The 20801-nt window shown below is 37.6% G+C and overlaps 1 protein-coding gene across 1 annotated transcript in view; it reads right to left on the bottom strand.

Annotated features, from left to right (window-relative positions):
- Nucleotides 1-20801, bottom strand: part of MLIP (muscular LMNA interacting protein) — an 82409-nt gene that overhangs the window by 8442 nt on the left and 53166 nt on the right. Inside the window, exons 6-11 of the mRNA XM_026034298.1 lie at nt 19853-19915; nt 19682-19765; nt 19530-19589; nt 17713-17757; nt 15949-15993; nt 8446-8568 (exon numbers count right to left, since the gene is read on the bottom strand). Of these exons, the coding sequence (XP_025890083.1) occupies nt 8446-8568; nt 15949-15993; nt 17713-17757; nt 19530-19589; nt 19682-19765; nt 19853-19915 (420 nt within the window). The remainder of the gene's footprint in view (nt 1-8445; nt 8569-15948; nt 15994-17712; nt 17758-19529; nt 19590-19681; nt 19766-19852; nt 19916-20801) is intronic.

Here is a 20801-nt window from a genome sequence, read left to right on the forward strand (position 1 = left end):
TCAAAGGGATAGTTGACCCTAACAGTATGACTTAGGGACAGCTGGGTCAGATATAAAGCTTTTCAATACGTATGAGTATAAACAAGATCTGCTAGGCCTGTTGCAAGGGAGCAGGAGAAAATAGGGTGGAGGATAAGACTAGCAAGATCTGAATCACCTYATCTAAATAAGCGCGGTGTTTTTATTTGGCAAGCAAATATTTTAGCAAGCAATCTTCTATTCACAGAAGAGACGAGAGAGCTTTCCCTAATCCTCCACAAGCAGACGACAGACACACCACCTCGGTAACTGTTGTCTCCTCACGTTAAAGCTGAGGCTGTTGTGAAATGATCCAGCGTGCACACACAGTTTATGCACATCAACAGTCTGAACACTTACAATCCAGAAATCCTGCCAGTTCTATTCTTCAGCTTCCTCTGTGCAATCACACATGCTTATGAAGACCCAGGTAGATCCAGATAACTCAAACAAAAATAACCTGAAACTAACTCCAGTCTGACTAAACGACACTCTTGTACCCTCTTCTGTAAAGTATTTCAGATGGAGATAGCTCTTATTTTCTTATGTTCTGAGTGAAAAAAAAAAATAAGCGAGACTAATTTTAGAAGCTCACTATATCTAGCATTCCTAGCAAGACACAGAGAGGTGGGGTTTTTGTTGAAAAAAAAATCATTTATAATGGAATGCTTTTGGAAGGTAACTTTCAAGTGAATGTGCAGGCAAAGAGTAGCAGTTCCATTCACTGAAACATCCTGTCCATTCTGAACAGTGTATTTACTGCATATTTCAAATACAGAAAGATTTTATGACAGGAGGTTTTGCCCTCTAGTGGAAGATGAAGCAAAATACAATATATACCTGCCTTTAGAAATGTGATTTTTTTCCTAAATATACTCTTGTATGTTCATTGAGATGAAGCTTTRGTTACTTTGATCTACATAAATTTGACTAATACATACAGAGAGGTTGACCATCTTGACACTGACCATGTGTCAAGTCTGCTGACCAGAGGGACAGCAAGCAAGTCGCAGCACACTTATTCTGTGGGGTAAGCAGTAGGCAGGAACAAACCCTAGGGAATCTGCAGAGATGATGGCCCAACTTTAGTAGAGGTTAGACATGTATTTCCAAGATGCCAGACCTCATTATTTAGGTCTAATAGTTTTAGGTTTGAATACCTGATGCTTTGTCTACTGCATTTTGTTTTCTGTTACTTCAACTATTAATATTAATAACCTATATTTAAAAAATAAATAAATAACTAAAACTGTATTTCAGCAATACAGAAGACAGGGTTATAGAGAGAAAAAATAGCCAAATATTGACCAGGATTTTTAGCAGCATATGTTTAACTCAAATGATAAATATTGACCACGTGAATAAGGCCAAAATGAATCTTCCTCTGGTCATGAAAGAGTGATAATACAATAGATCAATATAAAAACATTTGAAATTTATGATGTGAATATTTACTTGTTGGGTAAATAAAACTCTATTTCTATTAAAAGAGTACATTGCTGTTACCTAGTGATTCTGTTTCTCAAAATAATGGGCTTCTCCTACCTGCAAGGTGATAATAATTTAGAAATATAATGTATTTTATTAAAGGTATTTACTTGCACAACAAGAGATGCCTAAAAATCTTACCTACCTTAGATAACTGAGTTGTCTCATTTTGTATCAGTTAATCCTATCCTTATTTTCTGAGATTGTAAAATTATTGCAAATGATTAAATAATTACAAATATTTTAAAGAGTAAGAAAAAATCAATGTCAAAATGAATTAGCCTCAAAGCTTAAGAATCCTCAAAAAGATATATTCTTCTCAAAATTATGATAAATTTTACCAATCCTGGTTTAGAAAATCTAATTATCTAAAGTTTTATACTAATCATCGTTAACTTGCCTTGGTAACTAACCATTTTACTACTCTCGGTTAACTTAACATAAATTCCCTTGGGTTTAAGCTAAATCTTACTGAATGGAATCTGTTACATTAACTACATTTAGGTATTTCTCTGGAGAAATGCAAGTGTTATCTTTGCATGTGCCCAAAGATGAACTCTTTTGCTTAAAAGACCCTAAAAGACCCTAGAAGTCAGCATTAGGGTCTCTTCTAGAGCATTTGTGATTACCTTCCTGATGATGTATCCACTCAAATTTTTTTTGAAGTAAAATTCACAATTATTTGAATTAAAATGCAATTGCTCTTTGATCTTTCTTTAAGTAGGATACTGCACTCTGCAGTGACTGAGAATAACCTCTCTCCAGGGAAGACTGAAGGACAAAATTTCTAGCATTTTTTTCTGGCTTTTATTTTTTTAATTACTAATAGTAAATACTCTCTTTCTTTCCAAAGACTGGTTGCAGTGACATGATGTTTGTTTATTTGTTCTTGTGAATGCCCTCCGATGAACCAAGAAACTTGTTGAAAAATACTTGATCACGAAAGCATTACTACCGAAATAAACACGTCAGCCTGGTGTAGAAAAAATCAAAACTGAGAAGACAACCCTGCCGAGCAGATTTGAAATGACACTTTTGTTCAGGATGTCTCAAAGACAGAATGGAAAGCTTTTTGTTTTGTTTTGTTTTTTGCTGCCTTTTTTTTTAGTTTGTTTCCCTATGAATCAATAAATAAAAGGTATCATAAATGCCTCAGGACTATTAGGGCTAAGTTCAGACCCCATTCCAAGTGTATCTGGATTCCAGTTCAAACCGATGAGGAGAGAAAGAAAATAAAGAAATTCCCATTTCTTCATAGTCTAACTGTGATTTATGTACGTGTTCTGAATCAGTCCTTGGAGGTGCTATTCCTCTCCATAGCTGACTAGCCCCCTGATGGGCCTGACACAAGTAATGCAGGTATCATCCTGGCCTGGTTCCTGTGACTAGGACACTGCAGTAGGAAACAGCACTTAGTGCCTCTGTTTTAGCCTGTCGTATTCCAGTTGAGGTGCACCTCACATCTCAGAGTGGGATCATATCAGGCAAAGGAGAGGAAAAATTATCTCTGTGGCTCTTGGAGGTGCTGGGCATGTGTGAGATGCATCATCACTCAGAGCACTTGCTGTGACTACTAAAGYGCACCCAAGGTTTCCAACGATAAAAGGCTGACGAAAATCTTGAAGTACAGCACACACTGCGCTCAGCTCACCTTGTTGTACAAAGTGTTGTGGCTGTAAGGGCTATAGGAACTGCCCTGAGTGTCGCGCAGGACGGAAGGAAAGCGACTGAAAGGTCCAGAGGTTAGACAGGATGCAGGGTGCAAGGGGGGCTTAGTTGGAGGGAACGGTTTAGTTGGATACAGAGGTTGGAATAGAGCAGTCTCCTACAGAAAAAGAAAGAAAAGCATAGAGAAAGTTTGATTAGTGGGTGTAAGAAAAGAAGATTTGGATAGAAAGCAAAAGTCTCACCTTGGGTCATGCTTACATTTTATAGGATCTGATGATTATCTAGGAAAGGAACYTTACCTTCATGCCAGTACAACTACTTTACACTGAGCACTTTTATTGGAACCTCCCTGGTTTTACTACAGACATGCACACATACAGACACAAAACTGCTGTAAATGTTCCATTAAAACTGTGACCCTTGGACCAGRCTGCTGCTTCCTCCTGCGGCTCAACTGGTATTGAAATGCTGGCAAAGAAAATCACAGAGGATCTTGTGCTAGGATACCAGGGCCAAAGTTCAGGAGGCTTTCTGAGAGAATAGATTGGAAGTAAAGGCAATCTGAAAATAGCATATGACAAATACATTCAGCAAAAGAAAGCCCCTGTTATCTGCGGCATGGAGCAGCTCCAGCTTTCTAATAAGTTTCTATCAAGCTCTCTCAGGCATTTAAGAGTTAAATTGGAGGAGGTGCATACCCCCCACCCCCCATCTTTTACTGCTGAAAGTTACCAGTGCTTAATAGAGTATGCAGAAAGAAGTGATATTTATATACTCTTTGCAATCAGAGCAGGTTAGATTCATTAAAACAATTTATTTTTAAAAGATTTAGGATAGATTCAGGGAGGTATATCCAGTTTGGGGCATAAATCTCCTGCTTAGGTTTCAGCCAGGCAATGGATTTGCACTAGGTTGACCAGCTGAGTCTCAGTCAAAACGCTCCTTGCTTTGCTCTCCCTTTGGACCCATGTCACATTTGTGACAAGAGCCACAATTAGTTCCAGCAGAAGGCAATGCATTACTCACAGAAAGAGCAGGGCTTTGAAAAGAAAGAGCACAAGCAAACGATGGATCAGGGAGGCACGAGCAGCTGGAAGATAGAGGGTAACAGGAGCTTTGCCTTCACCAGCTTGGCCTCCTGCAGCTCCTCATTGGATTCCTGAATCCCAACTCCATCAGCGATAAAATTTGGCAAATTGTTCCTGTGGCTTTCAGCCAAGCTTAGCAAATACATTGTTAATTCGTTGTTATCTTGCTCTTCCATATCCTGCAGTGGCTTATTTTTAACCACAAAGGARCCTATGCATGCACATGTCCACAAACATTTGTAAATGTGTGAATTCTCTAGCATTCTTTATCATCTCGTTTCATGTTTTGCTATGGTTTAATTCCCCAGTTTCAAATGGAAACTTTCATGAAGCTACCATGTCAATGTTGTTAACAAATTACATAAACCTCTGATTTATTTTATGGTGCTCTTTGTAACAAATTGAAGCTTATTTGCAGAATTCCTGACGCATCATTGAAAGTATTAGACATGGGAAAAATTATTCTTTATCATGATGGGGAAATTAGCATCTCCACTAAGCGTACTAAAAATGTAGGAAGCTTAATTATGCTAGTTTTGTGTCTCTGAAATTTAAACTCTATCTGTAACAGTGTTTGACACAGGATATCCACTGAAAAGGCAGGGCTACAAATATGTACAAGGAGGAAAAGAAAAGGAAGAAAATATCAATGATTATGAGAAAAAAAGTGAAAATAAAATAAAACAAARCAAAATAAATGATTTTTCCCTAGTACTTAAATTTTGTTGGCACAACAGTGACAGACTATATACAGCATGACCAAATCACAGATATAAAAAGCTAACTATTAGCTATATTTGCACATCATTTCCAGAGATTCTCTACCAACTTATAAATCTCTTTTGAACTTGGTCTGAAAAAAATAGCTACACACATTGCTAACATTCAAAGAAAAGCAATTTTCTCACTTTGCAGAGTATAACTCAAAATAAATAGAGCAAAGCAAGATGTACGTTAATGAGAAGCTATTACTACAGATGATCTGCATGGAAGCAGCTGCCTGATAAAGGTGACTAACACTGATGSCATTGGGACCCTCAGGCCATCCTCAGGGGTGTCACCTGAAAGGAKCTGTCCTGTAGAGACCTGCAGGGTGAAGACCTGCACTGAGACCTGCACTGAGACTTGCACTGAGCAGACTTTGAATGGCACTCTCAGGCAACGCCATCAGAAAGGAAAGGGGAGAAATGCAGAAAAAACAGAAATGTGAATCTTCCTAACAGCACTGGGAAAAAWTCCAAGGAAAAACAGGGAAAATTGGTGACAGTATAAATTCTGCTGCCCTCAGTTACACGGATGCCTGCCAARTGTTTTCCAAGTGCTAAGGGACTAGCATCAGTCCCTGTACAGAAGGAAGGGAGCCCAAMTGCTAGGTCTCCTAGTTTTAATTCATAGACAGTTTAGCTGCCTTTTGRGCAGTCTCAGTGGGAATACCTCCCACCCTCTGGAAGTTAGCCATTGGGCAGCCAGAAATGGAAATTCCCGAGCACAGAGGCAGGAGAAGAATGACTATCTTTATATGTTAATGATCCAGTGGTTAGAGTTAAGCATCACAGTTTTCAAGCTGTTGCCTGGGCACTACGCCCAATTTCACAGACTGTGCTGCAGCCCTRTGACAGTCACTAAAACCTGTCAAGATTGCTTCAGGCTGCTGGAAGATTGTCATCCTCATGTGGGCACCTCATTCTCTTCACTCATGGTAAACTTGTACCAGCACCAAGGATCCACTCTGACAGGCAAGTGCTGAACTTGTAAGTATATGTGTGATGGTCAGTACTTCAGGATTTTTTTTCAGATCTGGCTATTAAATATGTATTAATAATGCATTAGATTGCCACTAGAATTATATAACCATCACTCACACATATAAAATCAGTCTTAAAGGCCTAAGTAGTGTCATCATTTTCAGAACAGACATATCTTAAAACAGATCTGTGAAAAATGATGAGTATTTTACCACAATCTATTATATGTTTAACATACAAATATTAATTTATCAGAACTTCAAAGTACAACAAATTGTTTCTTTAAATAAAGGAAGCAGAAATTCCTTTTTGTATTCATCATGAAACATAAAATATAAAATATAAAATATAAACTGTTCCTCCTAGCAACGTCAGTGAATTTAATTCATTTTAGTTCCCACTTTCTATGTGAAATAATTTTGACTTTTGTTGTAACAACCTCATTATTCCCTGTTTTATTACATCATCTGTTCTTCACTAATATTTGCCATAAATAATTTATAACATGCACAGTTATAAATTGGAGATCTGAAAAACACTGCTAGAGAAGAAAGCATGTACAGCTCACAGTGCACAACACGGGCTGATGGAAAGAAAGGTGGCCTGGAGGGCTCCATGGGAATCATCAGCTTGGGGCTTCCCACARAGCAGGAGCTCAGAAAAGCTTCCTCAATTGACAAAAGTTGGGCTGCACTTGATGATTAGCTTCAGATGCCAGGAAGCCTCTGAGAAGGGCAATAACATTAATAGCATCGTTGTCTGAGGTACCATTTTGGCAATCATGTTCCTCCATCAGCAAGATAGCTAGTGGGGCATGTGCTCAGTACTGACAAGGGGAGATGGGAGTTGCCACAGCCTACATAAGGCCGCCTCCTGAAGGCTGCCTCAACTTCTCTGCTTCTCTCACAGCTTCTCCAGCAGTGACCCACAGCTTAGATAACTCATCTCTGCCCACACAGCAGCTGGGGATCAGAAGGTCTTTCTAATTTCCAGTACCTTAACACTGTCAGTCTAAAAAGCTCAGAGACAAATTGTGTTTGCTTCTATTCTCTTCCTTTCTACTCTTAATAGGAGGTAAGAAGGGCATGAAAGACTCTGACTTTGCACAAGAGCACATCAGCCCACAAGAACAAGTGTTCTTGTCCACATGAACACGTTATTCTCCAAGGGTTACGTTTCTAGCGCTATTCAGCTGAAGCAGCTGAAGTGGAGCTTCTGGATGTATAAATTAATGCATGGAGATCCTAGCAAAAAAAAGTACTCAACATGGTGCCCAGCCCTGAAGTGCAGACTGTGGGTGCAGGTCCACAAAATGGCGGATCCAAGCTACCATCCCATACCTGTCAAACTTGCTTCTGATAGGGGGTGGTCTTGCTCCCGATCCTTCCTAGACCGAACCAGGAAGAATCTTTTCGATAAACCATTCTCATGCTCGTACAGCCTCTCAGGAAAACTTCTCTGCTGAGAGAGCAACTAGAAACCTTCAGGCCTTACACGCATCTTCAGCACTCTATATGAGTTATTATCACAAAAACACCATGAATATTAATTTTCCTACAGTGAGGATGAGGTGTGGAGTGTTTTATCTCCCACTGAAAAGTAACTGTACTTAAAAAATCATRTTTATTTTACAGAAACTCTACATCCTATAGAAAGCTGCTGATATCACCCATGCTTGCTGCTAGAACCCATTGATACTACAAATAAATTCTCTCCTATTTGTAACACTCTTGAGAAATACCAGGACTGTCCTCCTGCAAGTCAGCAGTAGGATCCAGCCAGTTATGGGGAAGAATAGAAAGTACTAAAATGAAAAGATATTTTAAAATTTTTAATCATAAGATCAAAGAATAGAGGACTAACATTGCTAATGTCTGTCTCTAACGTGATTAGAGGGGAATGGAGGTGAGAAAAATTCAATTAGAAAGGCATTGTATTCACATTGTATCCTGTAAGAGGACTTCTACTTCGTTTTCCTACCCTTCAAATGGAAGATTCAGAGCATATTGTATAATATAACAATAAGTTCCTATAGGGACATTCAAATTGCATATTGCAGCTAAAGTTTAATCCACAATAACATACACAGAGAGCTCTGTACAGAATAGTCTGACAGAACCATTTACCCATAGTTTCTTTGAGGCAACACTTTATACAGGTCAGCGAAGTTCAAGATTTTTTTATCAAAGTGATCTTGCTGCATTCTGTACCTCTAAGTGTACACCTTACAGAGGATCATCTGGCCATGCATTTTCAATACAAGTAACTTTCCAAAAACAAGAGACTAGGGCAAAATAAGTATCCAAGACTATTTTGTCAGCTTTACAGAAAGTAGCAAAGACAAAAAAAAAAAAAAAAAAAAAAAAAAAAAAACATAAAAAAAAAAAAAAAAAAAAAAAAAAAAAAAAAAGCACACCCTTCAATGGACAGTCACTCACCTGCTCAGTATCTTGATCACTGATTTCTTCAAGATACTTTTTAAAAGGGTTTGGTTGATAGGGCTCTTCCTTTTTCAGTGTTTTCACCAGTACTGGACGAATGACACCAGGTTTTGTCTTGACCTGTAGCACACCCAGGAGAAAATAGATGGAAATGAAACGAAAAGCTTTCAAATTTGTGTAATATTTGTTAGACAAGTCGATTCCAGTGAGGCTATAATGACTAGATTTTTAAAATTTTATTAACATCCTATTTTGCCACCAAAATGATTCAGGTGTCATACTGCTTTTACTATAGACTCAGAACTGGAATGGTAAGAGCTGTTTTTATGCACAGCAGCCTCATCACTGGCATCTGCTTGCTTCAGATTTATAAATAGACACTCTCCTGTCAAACTATTGTTTATAGTGTTTGCTGGTTGTTTTTGCTAGCTGTTCAGCTGCATCTTGATAAGTTTATCAAGTCACACTTTATGCATAGCCACGTATCTGCTTACACTCTGTAAATTCCACTCTGGACTCCTCAAAATGTTAACTGCAAGACAAGGATGATGAATGTGTGATGCCATTACCTTGACTTACATCTAGACAGGAACATACTAGGGGAAAACACCACCTATTGTACACTACAACAGTGTTTAGGAACACTTCTGGAAAAGTACACCTTCATAGACTTTAATCAGCATGGATGTGTGATATGCCTCATTTCAGATTAATATGATTATTAAATTAGGAAAAACTACTTGGTTTGCTACCAACTAAGCAGAAAATTGTCAATTAATTTGTCAATTTAGTACATCTGTGATTTTCAGAATTCTTACAGTAAACTCTGACATGATGGACTGTGGTATAAAGTCTAAACAGAGGCTAGGAAATGGTTTTAAAACAGACCTCTTATTTGATAAGCAAAGAAAAGGAAGGAAAAAGTACACRTTCTTGCTGGAATTTGGTGAGTACCACAGTCCTATGAGGGTGTATAACTGGGTTTTGACTTTTAAATAACTCAGTTATATTCTTCTCTACCATGGCTACACAGTAGAAAGGGGCACTCTCTTGGCTCAAATAAAGATAACAGCAGCTACTGATTTCTTGCTGTGTTTATTGCCCAGAGGGGCAATTTGCCCAGATGTAAGTAAGCAATAGGTACTGTCACAGCTTTCCACGCTCAGTACCCAGCTGTGTATACAAATGCRAAGATATATTAGGTGAACAGATATATTTATGTGATTTAGTGTGCATTTAATTATACCATGCTGCCTATTTGCAAATGAAATACAACTAAGCAATCTGTTTGGAAAAAAAAAAAAAAAAGAGAGATGCCACTTAAGAGCATTTAGTTGTAGGACAAACAAGACACAAATTATGCTCGCTCTATATAGAAAGAGAGAGGAAGAAAAATGACTTTATAGAACTTAAGCCTTCTGGTCATACATTCCTGTCCCACTCCCTGTGTGGGTCATCTGGATGAAAACATGTTTCTTTGCAAATTTGGTGCTCCATTGTGGCCCACTGTACTTGCTGCCTGATAACTAGAACAGGCACAAAGCTGGCTTTGGTCAAAAAAAGCAGCATGGGAACAGCAGGAGGGAAGATGTCCCCTTGCTGGAACAGCTTGAGTTTACACTAATAAAAGCCACATTGCAAGGTGAACCTGAAAATGTAATGGAAAAATTAAAGCTGACCTGACTAAGGTATCTCAAATAGCCTTATGAAGTTAAGCGTAAGTGTTGCAGCTGAGATGTATAATGTAAAGTACATTATGATTACCTTGAAATTAAATTTTCAGGCATCCAGCAAGGATAGGGGAAGAGGGGCCTCTTGGAGGGGGAGGGCACAAAAGCAATAAATGTATCCAGGTCTTGTGACAAGGGGCTGAGTGGAGGGTGGTGGAGGTGGCCATGAGTGGGGATAGAACATTCCACCTGTGTGGGAGTAGCAAAGCTCAGGCAGCAAAGTATCTTTCCTGAGCTATGTCCTTTCTCCTTCCAAGTCTAGGCCCTTTAGTATGTCTCATCAAATACAAGAAAAAGTATTCAACGGAAAACAAGAAACAAACCATGGGGTGACATTAATTTTGTACAAACTGTAATGACTGTCAAGTTGCATTGGAAACATTTTAATTATGATTAGTGAATGATACAATATTCATTTAATCAACTTATATTCAGGAATTAGCGACTCTTTCTTTGTATGAATCACCATACAATATATGATTTTTTTTTCTCAAGACTTTTTGAGAAGAGTTTGCAAAAGTGAAAGACTCCTGACTTCCAACATGAGTGTAAATATGAAAATAAAATGAAAGCTGCAGTTGTCAAGTCATCATTATGCAGACAAAGGACCTGCGGCCTTACTCCCCCACACCATGTAACTAAGCAATTAAAGCCCATTGAGATACTTGAAATCATCAAGGATAAGCTACTATCTTTATGCAGGAAAGCTCTTCCAAAATAATGCTTTTAAAGAAACATTTTCTAAACAACACTGTGCACTCCAGAGCTGAATGAGTCATACGTTTATGTCTGACTCTTCCAACAGAGAGACAGATATCAGCCAGCAGCCAGCTGTATCTGCGGTATCTGAAATACTTTATTAGCTACCTACCAAACAATACACACACACACACACACACACACACACACACACACACACACACACACACACACACACATATACACATTTACATGCATATCTTTGTTCCAAAACTAAAAACTCGAACTCTTCCTCTGCTGGCAGATGGCATGGCTGGCAGGTCTAAGCAGCAAGCTGAAATTTACTATTGCCAGGGAAGGTTTTGGCCTTCTGACATCACCACTGACAAATTATAAATAATAATTATTATTTAGCAATAATAATTGCTAAATTATTACTTTAGTGATGCGTAGACATGTGTATGGCCCTGTTAGCAAATTAAACACAGTTAGCTAGTGCATACAATTTGCTAAGGCACAAGCACAAGCAGTGACTCATAGTCAGCGTGCTCCAGGCAGGGTTGTGTCCCCTGCCAGGGACGAATCAAAGGTCAGGAGGGGCCAGGGCACCTCAGGGCAGCACAGATGTTGTCACCCTCTCTGGGGTTAGATGTTTTGGTGGCATGAAAATGAATCAGGCTTGGTGCTTGTCCTGAAAGCAAGAGAACTGAGCTTCYTGGCAAGTAGGTACATGTGAATGTTCACCATTGTCATGGATTCCTCCATTGTCRTCATGGTACTAGTTGTCTCTCAGAGCTCTTTTAAAGTTATTTCTTCCCAAGAGCCATGAGCAATTAAGGTTCCCGTTGCACACCCATTTCTCTCAGCTGAGATGTTCCAGGTCCCATGTTTCCTGCCTGAGTCACTCTTGCTTCTCCTGTTTAGAGCAGATTCCCAAAATACRCTCTGAATCCACTGATAAATAGTGAGCACTTCTGCTTTGAAGGAGGTGTCTAAAGACTTCCCTTGAAAGAGCAACCATATCCACTCCTTTCCAACAAACTCCTTCTGTAGTGTTGGAGAAAGGGAGCCTCAGGBGGATGGGGAAAGCAACAAGGCCCAGATGGTGCTGTCACCTTCTGTAAGCACTGAGAAATCCAAATCATCTGAGGAACCACCAAGCATTCTCTAAACTATCAAAGCCATCTGCTTTCAAAGAGAAACAAACTGGCACCCTGGTCATGAAGGGGCGTTAGTTTTCACAGTCAGAAAAAAAAAAAAGATGCTTTTTTACAATTTGTTGTTTGTATTTTTACAATGCAAACACAGATGCTTAGTCTAGTTGAATTATGAATCACTTTAAAATATTACTCTATTATTTCTTTTGTGCCACAAATAATCTTCACAGGGGGAAATATGTAATTGAAAGCATTGGTTTTTTATTTATGCACCATTATAAAAAAAAACCACATTTGCAGTAATGCAATAAAACATTCCATGTAGTAAGTCAGGTTACAGTAAATTTCTCCTTTAGTATATTTGAAGGTGTGAAGGCATATGGCTACAGTTAAAAGGATTTCATCTCCCTCTGGCTAAATTGTAAATTATTCACATCACTTTGAAAAACCCAGAGTGGAAGGACAATTATTTTCTTCACTTCCATGCTGGAGCAGCAGTAGGACTTGCACCGGCACACATTGAAATTCAGATTGTGTTTATTTTTGTTCTTACTGAAATACTTGCCTTTCAAGAAAAAAAGAATTTTTCAACAAGAAGTCTACAGATGTAACACAGTAGAAGGCTYTCCGCTGACTCCCTGCTAAACTAAATCAGTGTTAAAATGAAAGGCAGGTTTAGTCCCAGTCCTTTTCCATTCTACTTGTAGAGCAGGAACATGTCTTTCCCTTTTTTAAAAAGATGGAAAAAAAGGGAAAGACTCACAGGACTCTGTCTGCACTTCTTGTGCATATTTAATTTCCACTCAACTACATTTTCCTATTAAGATTCTCCTTCATTTCCTGCCTTAATTGTGTGATGTTTCTGTATGGACCACTCCTCAGCACAGCTGAAACCTTTCTCATCAGCAGGGCCTGACCTCAGCGTTTGATGAAGTGTAGATGTGGTGCTACAAAAGTGACTCAAAGGCACTCAAAGACTGTGAAATCCTGTTAGGTGGGTAGGTGGTCAGCAAAAGAGGACATGCACCTGTCCCTGTACCCTAGTTGTACAGTGGGACTGGCATAATATTTGATGCCATTCTGACCTGCAGCGGATCTTAAAAAGTGCTGAGTTTAGTGCAATTCTGCTTTAATGCAATTGTTTCATAATTCTTAAGGTTTAGTATTCGCAGCCATAGTTTAATTTATTTCCTGGAGCTTTAGGCTGAAGACCTTTAAAGACAGGGACCTCAATAACATATGCACTTCCGAATGGATGAATTAGAGAAAAATCACTTTGAGCTGTCAAGTTACATCAGAAACACCCCAGAACTGATTAAGCTGTAGAAATTCATATAGATATTAATTTGAACACCCTGGCTTTAACTCTTGGATCATGAAGATCACTGCCTATTTTTCTCTCATGTTTCTCTTCCCTTTAAAATATTTAAAATCATTTTATTCCCAGGTTCTGTCCAGCTTCAAGCCCTTATCTGCAGTTCTTTGACAGAAAAGAAATTGCCTTGCACTGTTTCTATTACTTTCATTTAAACATGTTCACAAAATACAGGAATACATGTCTCAGCTCTGTATGTAGATATGACTTCTACTATTTTTGAATACAAAAATTTTTTGATAAATCTTCCTGTTACATACTCAAAACGAGGGATGACTGATAGAGCATTATAATGAACGAAAAAGACCTCGAAAAACAGTACTAAGACATGGAAGAATTTGCACTGGGTGAATTTCATATACAGAAATGATAACCAGACTRCTGGTGTTATTGGTATATTGGTGCTAGTATTCTAGTTTGGCCTTGCACACTGCATCATGAATCACTCATATCACTTTTTAAAGAGTATAGAAAAGATCACAATGACAAGCTCAATTACTCGCACAGAAGTTGGATGAGAGTCTCTTCGGTGAAAGATGTGAATACAACCTTTTTAGTCATCACAAAAAATTGTTCCCTAGTATAGCCAGTCATAGCCTCCACAAGATGAGAGGTTATTAACTGAATCATAAACACTGAATTAAAATATTGGAGACTACTGGAGAACAATCCAGTATTACAGAGATCACAGTGTGCTCAGAGAAAAGAACTCCTACCTGAACAAAAATTCACACACAACAATTCCACTGCAGTGATCCCTGTTTAAAACGGGTGAAACAGAATACAGGATTAAATAATTAAAATAGCTATTAAATAAAAAACAAAAGGAGCATCTAAAAGTATTAAATGCTTATATATGACCAGATTATTTCTTAAAACATTGACGTTTCAGAGGAAGTGTGTATCAATTTAAGAATACTAAGAGATCAGAAAACTCTGAGATGTTTAAAGAGCAACTAAAGGAGGCAATTAGAAACGRAAAGAAAGAACAATGGAGAAAAGGTTCCAATGCCTGCAAGTCATATTCAAATATACTTTATGAAAAACAGAGGATCTGGCCATCGTAATCTAAAAACATAATACATAAGGATAGAAATGGCTTTGAGGAATACTCTACTAAATTATTTTAGAACTAAAAGCCTGCTACGTCTTACAGCTTACAGCTGTAAGGCTGATAGATAATCGAAACATTAAAAAATGCACTAAAGAAAAGACAGCAAGGCTGAAAATTATTTTTTCGCTTATGTTTTCTTCACAGGAAGACTTTTCTTCACATGTTGACAMGGAAACAACTCAGAAGAAGTGCGTTGTGAGTACAGTTCTACTTTCGGAGTACAGAAGTGAGAGTGAGCACATAGTTCTATGCAAATACTTTTTACTGCTCAAGAGAAGTAAGAACAAATAAACTATTAGGAAATGTTTTTTAAAAATAAATGTACCACTAGAGSACCTATTCCATTGCATAAGTAAGTGTTGTGTTCAGAACGATCCAAAGGCAGCCTATGGTTTTAGTCTCCCAATCCCCAAAACAAAAACTTGAAAAAGAGATGGAAGAAAGCAACAAGCTAATTCAAAGATATGGGACAGTCTCCATACCCATCAAAGAAAGATTAAGCAATCATCTCTTCAGCATGCAGAAGAGGTGACTGAAAGAGCATTATTGTTAATACCTAGGAAATYATGAATGTCACTCAGAAAGTGAAGAAAGAACATTTAATTATTCACTGTTTCTCTYGGAACAAGAACTGAGAACAAGAAGATGGTTTAAAAAAAGAGAAAGTGCTCTTTCACACAATGCATAATTAAAAGTAGATCTTGTTGTAGTGAGTGCTGTAGACACCAAAGTATAGCAAGGTTCGAAAAGCAACTTTAAAGACAAATTGCTCAGAGAATGCTCAACTGAAAAAAAAAAAAAAAAAAAAAAAAACAGGAGCTCCCTAAAATTCCATTAGCTGAAATATAATGGAGAAAATCTCATACATGTCTCATCATTTCTGTGTGCATTTATTAGTGGTCTTGATCACTAGGACAGACTGTGTGACTTCTGACTATTGTTCGGAAAGTATGGCCCCAAGAGGAGTAAAATGTGATTAGAACTCAAATGAAAACCTGGAACATATTGTCTCTTTCTCTATTGATTTTCTTGCTTTTCACTGAGCTTTGTATCTTTGAATTAAATCAGCTCGTATGAGGATTAGAATGTCAGAATGCTGTTGTATATAAACAAAATGGTAAAATAAAGGGAACATTAAAAGTGTCTGATAAACAGCAGTTCACTGTCAAGTTATCATATGTCTCAGGACTCGGCAAGGCTCTGTGGTTTGTCCTTTGGTACACTATATTCACAAATAATGTCACTATAATGAAACAGGACTCAATTCAGAGAAAAGTAATGCGGTCGTCTAGGAGCAACTCAGCTATGTAGGTGGATATTGACTGCACCTTCCTTCAAAAGGTTAGGGAGGAAAATAATAATTACTACAGATTTTTGCTTCTCTGAATTTTGAGAAAAGGCATAGCAGAGCTGTGCAATACATACCGTCTGGCTTTCTGTCACCATTGGTGCTGATTTGTAAAGACTGGCCTGCAAAAGGGAAATATATACAATATTGCACACAATATTATAGTGCTTATAGTAATGATGCAAGAATGTAACCCAAAAAGGTGTTTTCCTTGATGATAAATGGTTCTTGAATGACAGCAAAAGTAATGCATTCATAATTGTTATTTCAGCTGTGTTTTTCTGAAACATATTTAAAGAAAAGGTAAAATACATAGACAACAGTATGTTTAGGTACAGGAGCTTTTATCACTGATGCAGTGACATGCAACTGTGTGCAACTGTGTGAGGGTGTTGAAATATTAACATTCCCAGTTTATCTCTAGGTATAATTAAATAAGAATAGAGGTACTTTTTTCAAAGTGCAACAAATTTTCACTTTTTAATTGTTAAAGAATCTTTAAAGATTTTATGCTTAAAGTGGGTAGATCTCAATCATGTTGCTCAGAGCCTTATCCAGTCCAGTTTTGAATATTATCAAGAATAGCAGGAATTTCAGCTCTTTCAGCTTCTCCTCATCTGTAGTCCTCTTCAGCAAACTAACAATAACTGTTCAGATAAAAACAACTGTTTAGGTTTTTAAATATTGATCTGTTTCAGTTTTCTGGAAATTTCCAAGGGAGATTGGGAAGCACAAGTTCCTRAAGGTGATTTTGCAGGCAAAAGCACATAAATAAATAAATGTACATGGATGTAAGTTTGGTGCCTGAATTTATCCTGTGTAGATGTAAGTAGGGCAYAGTTTCCAGAGCTGGAGATCTGTATGTGAGTGGCAGCATTATATATTTTCTTTTCAAAGAGTATCTTGAAATCTTTTTGAAATCTTGAATCTTTTATTTCATTAAAAAATACTCTTCCAATCTCCTWTCTAATTAATATGAACCAGCACAATCTGCCAAGTAAAAATTACAGCATGCAATAAAACATGCATATCAGCACATTCAAGAAACAAAATTGAATTGATCAGTCAAGCATTGTGCTGGCATAAGACTAGAAGGTCTCTATTGCTTTTCCTGGCACTGCTTTGATATGAGGTTCAGTAGAAAGTCTGAATGATGCAGACATTTCTTACCAAATAACTGGCTGAGTTTTAAGTAGAATAGGGAACATGCAGTAACAGCTTGTGCTAGTCAGAATTAAAATGATAATTGAGTTTAATGTTTCAATAATTGACCTGATGACTTAATATAGAGAATTTCTGCATGMGCTTGAATGCATGTATATGTGACGAAATAGATTCAATTCATAGGGGCAGGCTGTGGGTTTTCAGAGAGCTCTACACCTTGGAAGGCAAAATTTGGTCAACCCCGGGTTTAGATTATCAATAACCAAAGGACTTCTGCTGAACCAAGTCCCCCACAGTTCAGACTAATCCATACAATTAAACCCCATAAATAGTCCAGCACATATCAGAGTGCCTGCACTGAGCTGAAAGCAAAAACCAACGGAAAAATGTAAATATCTATTTTTAAATATCAAATTCACATTGACAAAATTACCAATAGACACACACTGAAGAGGATATAGATAGTATGGATTTAGAACAATGGTAAAACACTTCAGTTCTCAATTGCCAGTGCTCTGACCTCTTCACCCTGTGCTAGTGACATGACATACCTCAYGTCATGAGTAGATGCCAGTCTGCTACATACTGGCTCCTCTAYTTGCAGCAGCAAGATCAAAAGTCATACAAAAACAGATATTTCTGAATTCAAAACATAAAGTCATTACAAAAGTACTTACATATCTGGTTTCACGTCCGGCTGCTCTCTGYAGAGTTGTTGACATCTGCATACAAAATCAAATATCAACAAAAAAAGAATTTAGGAGCAACTCAGAGAGATTTTCATAACTGTGACAAGTTATTAATAGCTCAAATTCCCAAAAATTTCAGTTTGAGTTTGCCCAGAAAGGTTCATGAGATATAAAATAATATTAAATTCTTCCTCTAAGTATTTATAGTTAAAATTACTATTTTATTTTTACTGCTCAAAAACGTGTCAAAATTTGATCACTCTCTTCTAAAGCTGAATTTTAAGTTATCTCTGAGGACATACACACAAAAATGCTATCAATAGACAGCCACATGAGATTTAACTTACATTTGCTCAGAAAATAGCCTAAAACTGATATTCTTTCAATTTCTCCTTTGCAAGAAATTGTTTAATCTGACTGTTCTACTAATACATGCTATTTCTAAGCATTCATATGTAGCATACTTTTTTCTTCTCACCTGTGACTCTATTTTATTCTCAGTTTATATGCTTTAATCACTTATTTTGAAAATTTTACAACCTTTAGTTTTGTAACCTACATGCATCCCATTAAATCACTTTTTCTTTTTTTTTTCTTTTTTTTTTTTACCTTTATTTGATTTACTTGTTGCTAAATAATGCTTTTCCATTCCAAGGGTCACTTTAAAGAAAGTTTTGGATGCTGTAGCTCAAAAGTCTAGCTTGTTAGTAGCATCTTAAACACGCTGAATTTGGTRTGGGAATGGAAGATTTTTCCCCAATACAAGTCTCTATCTCCTTTCTCAGCCACTGTCCTATACACCTCTTTCAGCTGCCTGAAGCCTGATTCATCACTGCACACTACCTGACAGAAATTATTCCAAAAAAAAAAAAAAAAACCTAAGTTTGAAAAGTATATAAAATCTACACACTAAAGGCCACTGCATCTGCATCCTATTTTTGCATTGTGGATTGGACATTTTATAGGAGATGTTGAGTTTATTGACTTGTAAAGGTTTTTGATGCATCCCTGTGCCAAAAGTCCCTTTCCTCCAATTTTCTCTTGGATTTCTGCCAATTTCTCTTTCCTGCAGCTCCTGAGACCAAATTAAATTTACCTGAGACAAAAAAATGTTATTGGTCCATCCTTTCTTGGTTGGTCATCCTTCTAAACCCAGAAGGCACACCAGTAGAGTTCATTTCAATCATAAGTTTAACACTGATATTGAAAGTTAGCCCTGCCTCTCACTGCCTGTTTCTGAGGTATTCAGGGTGAATCGATTTGAAAGACAGATTCTGCTGCGAGTGACCAGAGTTAAAAGGGAATCAACTTAAGAGCTTAAGGACTCAACTCAAAAAGGGAATCAACTTAAGGACTTTAGAGCTATTGAATCATTTGAATCATCACTATATTTGAAAACTGATACTGAGTATGAATAAAATTTTGTTCTGAAAGGTATTTTTCTATTACTGATTGCTYCTCTGTCATAATGCCACACAGATGGGACAAAATCTAGGCCAGAGATTCTGCACTACAGACGGAAAGGTATGAAACATTGCTTGCTCATGGATTCTAGCCTCTGAAACTCTTAATAGACAGCTTCTCTCTCATAATATGACAACTTCTGACTTTGGGAAATAACCTGCAGCAGAGATTGCAATGGCTTCAAGTATAAAGCTGTGGTTACAGTCTTTTAAAACACCAGGCACTTCCCATGGTGTTGCATCCTTTAACTGCAACTTTGTCTTATGTTTATGCTCATGATTTGATTGCTTTGATGACCACTCAGATTTTTTGGTGTACAAGTAATGATGTCATTCATTTACCTTGCCAACATCTGACTCCATGGTGGTCTGCAAGAAACTTGGAGAGGATTCACATCGGCGCTGAAAAATGATTTTCAACAGAGYACAGACTTCATCAATGACAAGCAGAAAAGAGAGCAATAGAAGAGGTGAGTCTCATACAGGTGGATTACCATGGGCAATGGATCCTGTAGGACCTGATCAATGACAGCACACAACTCTTCTGTTTGTTGTCGGAGTTGGGCAGGGGAGCACATCTGAAAAAGGAAGATACGTCACTCAATTAGCTTTCACTTTTTGCTTTCAGATATGTGAGAGAGATTTGGAAGAGATAAGAGTGCTACCTCTGAATGAGTGTCCAAAGTAACGCCTTTAGTCTCAGCAGGCTTGGATGGCTCATCTAATGCCTACATTCAGAAAAAAAAAAAAAAAAAAAATTGGTATTCCGAGTTCTAAATTAAACAAGCAAATTTTTGCAATATTACACTTTCATCTATGGATCTTTTCATTTGACCAGACCAAAAAAAAATTACAAATCTAGTAAGATTTATCAATTTACCATCCTTTCATCCTGATTCAGAGATTTTTTTTCAGGGAGAGTGAGAATTTCATGGAAAGTGAAGCTCTGTTTTTAGAGACCAGAAACTCTAAAGAGATTGGATTAATTTATCCTTTCCTTTGATAATGCAACCCCTCCATGTGTGCTGTGTGCCATGGAGGCAGTAGGTGTCTGCCTGCTACTCAGTCTTGGAGGAAAGCTGCTAACCCAAGGCAGGGAGACAAGACATGGGTCCAAAACTGGGAAGCCTCTTAGTTTCCTTCAATAGCTACTTTCTCTAAAAAGTGCCAAGTAATAGTGATTCCATGTGGCAACAAATGTAGTGCTTGTTTTTTTTATTTCAGTGCAAAATCAAATTTGGTTACAGTATATAAATACATACATGTTACAGAATGCTAAAACATGAGCAAGGCCTGAAGCAAGGATCTTACGCAGTGTCTATAAACTCTCCAAAAAAAATCAATGATTTCTTTGTCTCTGAATATATCTCCAGCCTTCCAACACCCACACTTGGAGCAAACTGGAGATCAGTGGTAATCAGTCCACACATCCTTTAGCTTTATCACTAAATTGGAACATCCCCAAGAGACAAACTTCACTTCAGTTCCCAGTCCCCTTTTCATCTTCTTCCAGAGGCTGTGAGGCGCACTCTCACTGCCATCACCCACTTTTGCTTTGAAACTATTTTCAAACAGACTCCATGCCGAGACCAAAAATTACCCTGGAGTCATGCT

Source organism: Nothoprocta perdicaria, unplaced genomic scaffold, assembly GCF_003342845.1.
Source record: "Nothoprocta perdicaria isolate Ctin4 unplaced genomic scaffold, notPer1 scaffold_141, whole genome shotgun sequence".
NCBI lineage: Eukaryota > Metazoa > Chordata > Aves > Tinamiformes > Tinamidae > Nothoprocta > Nothoprocta perdicaria.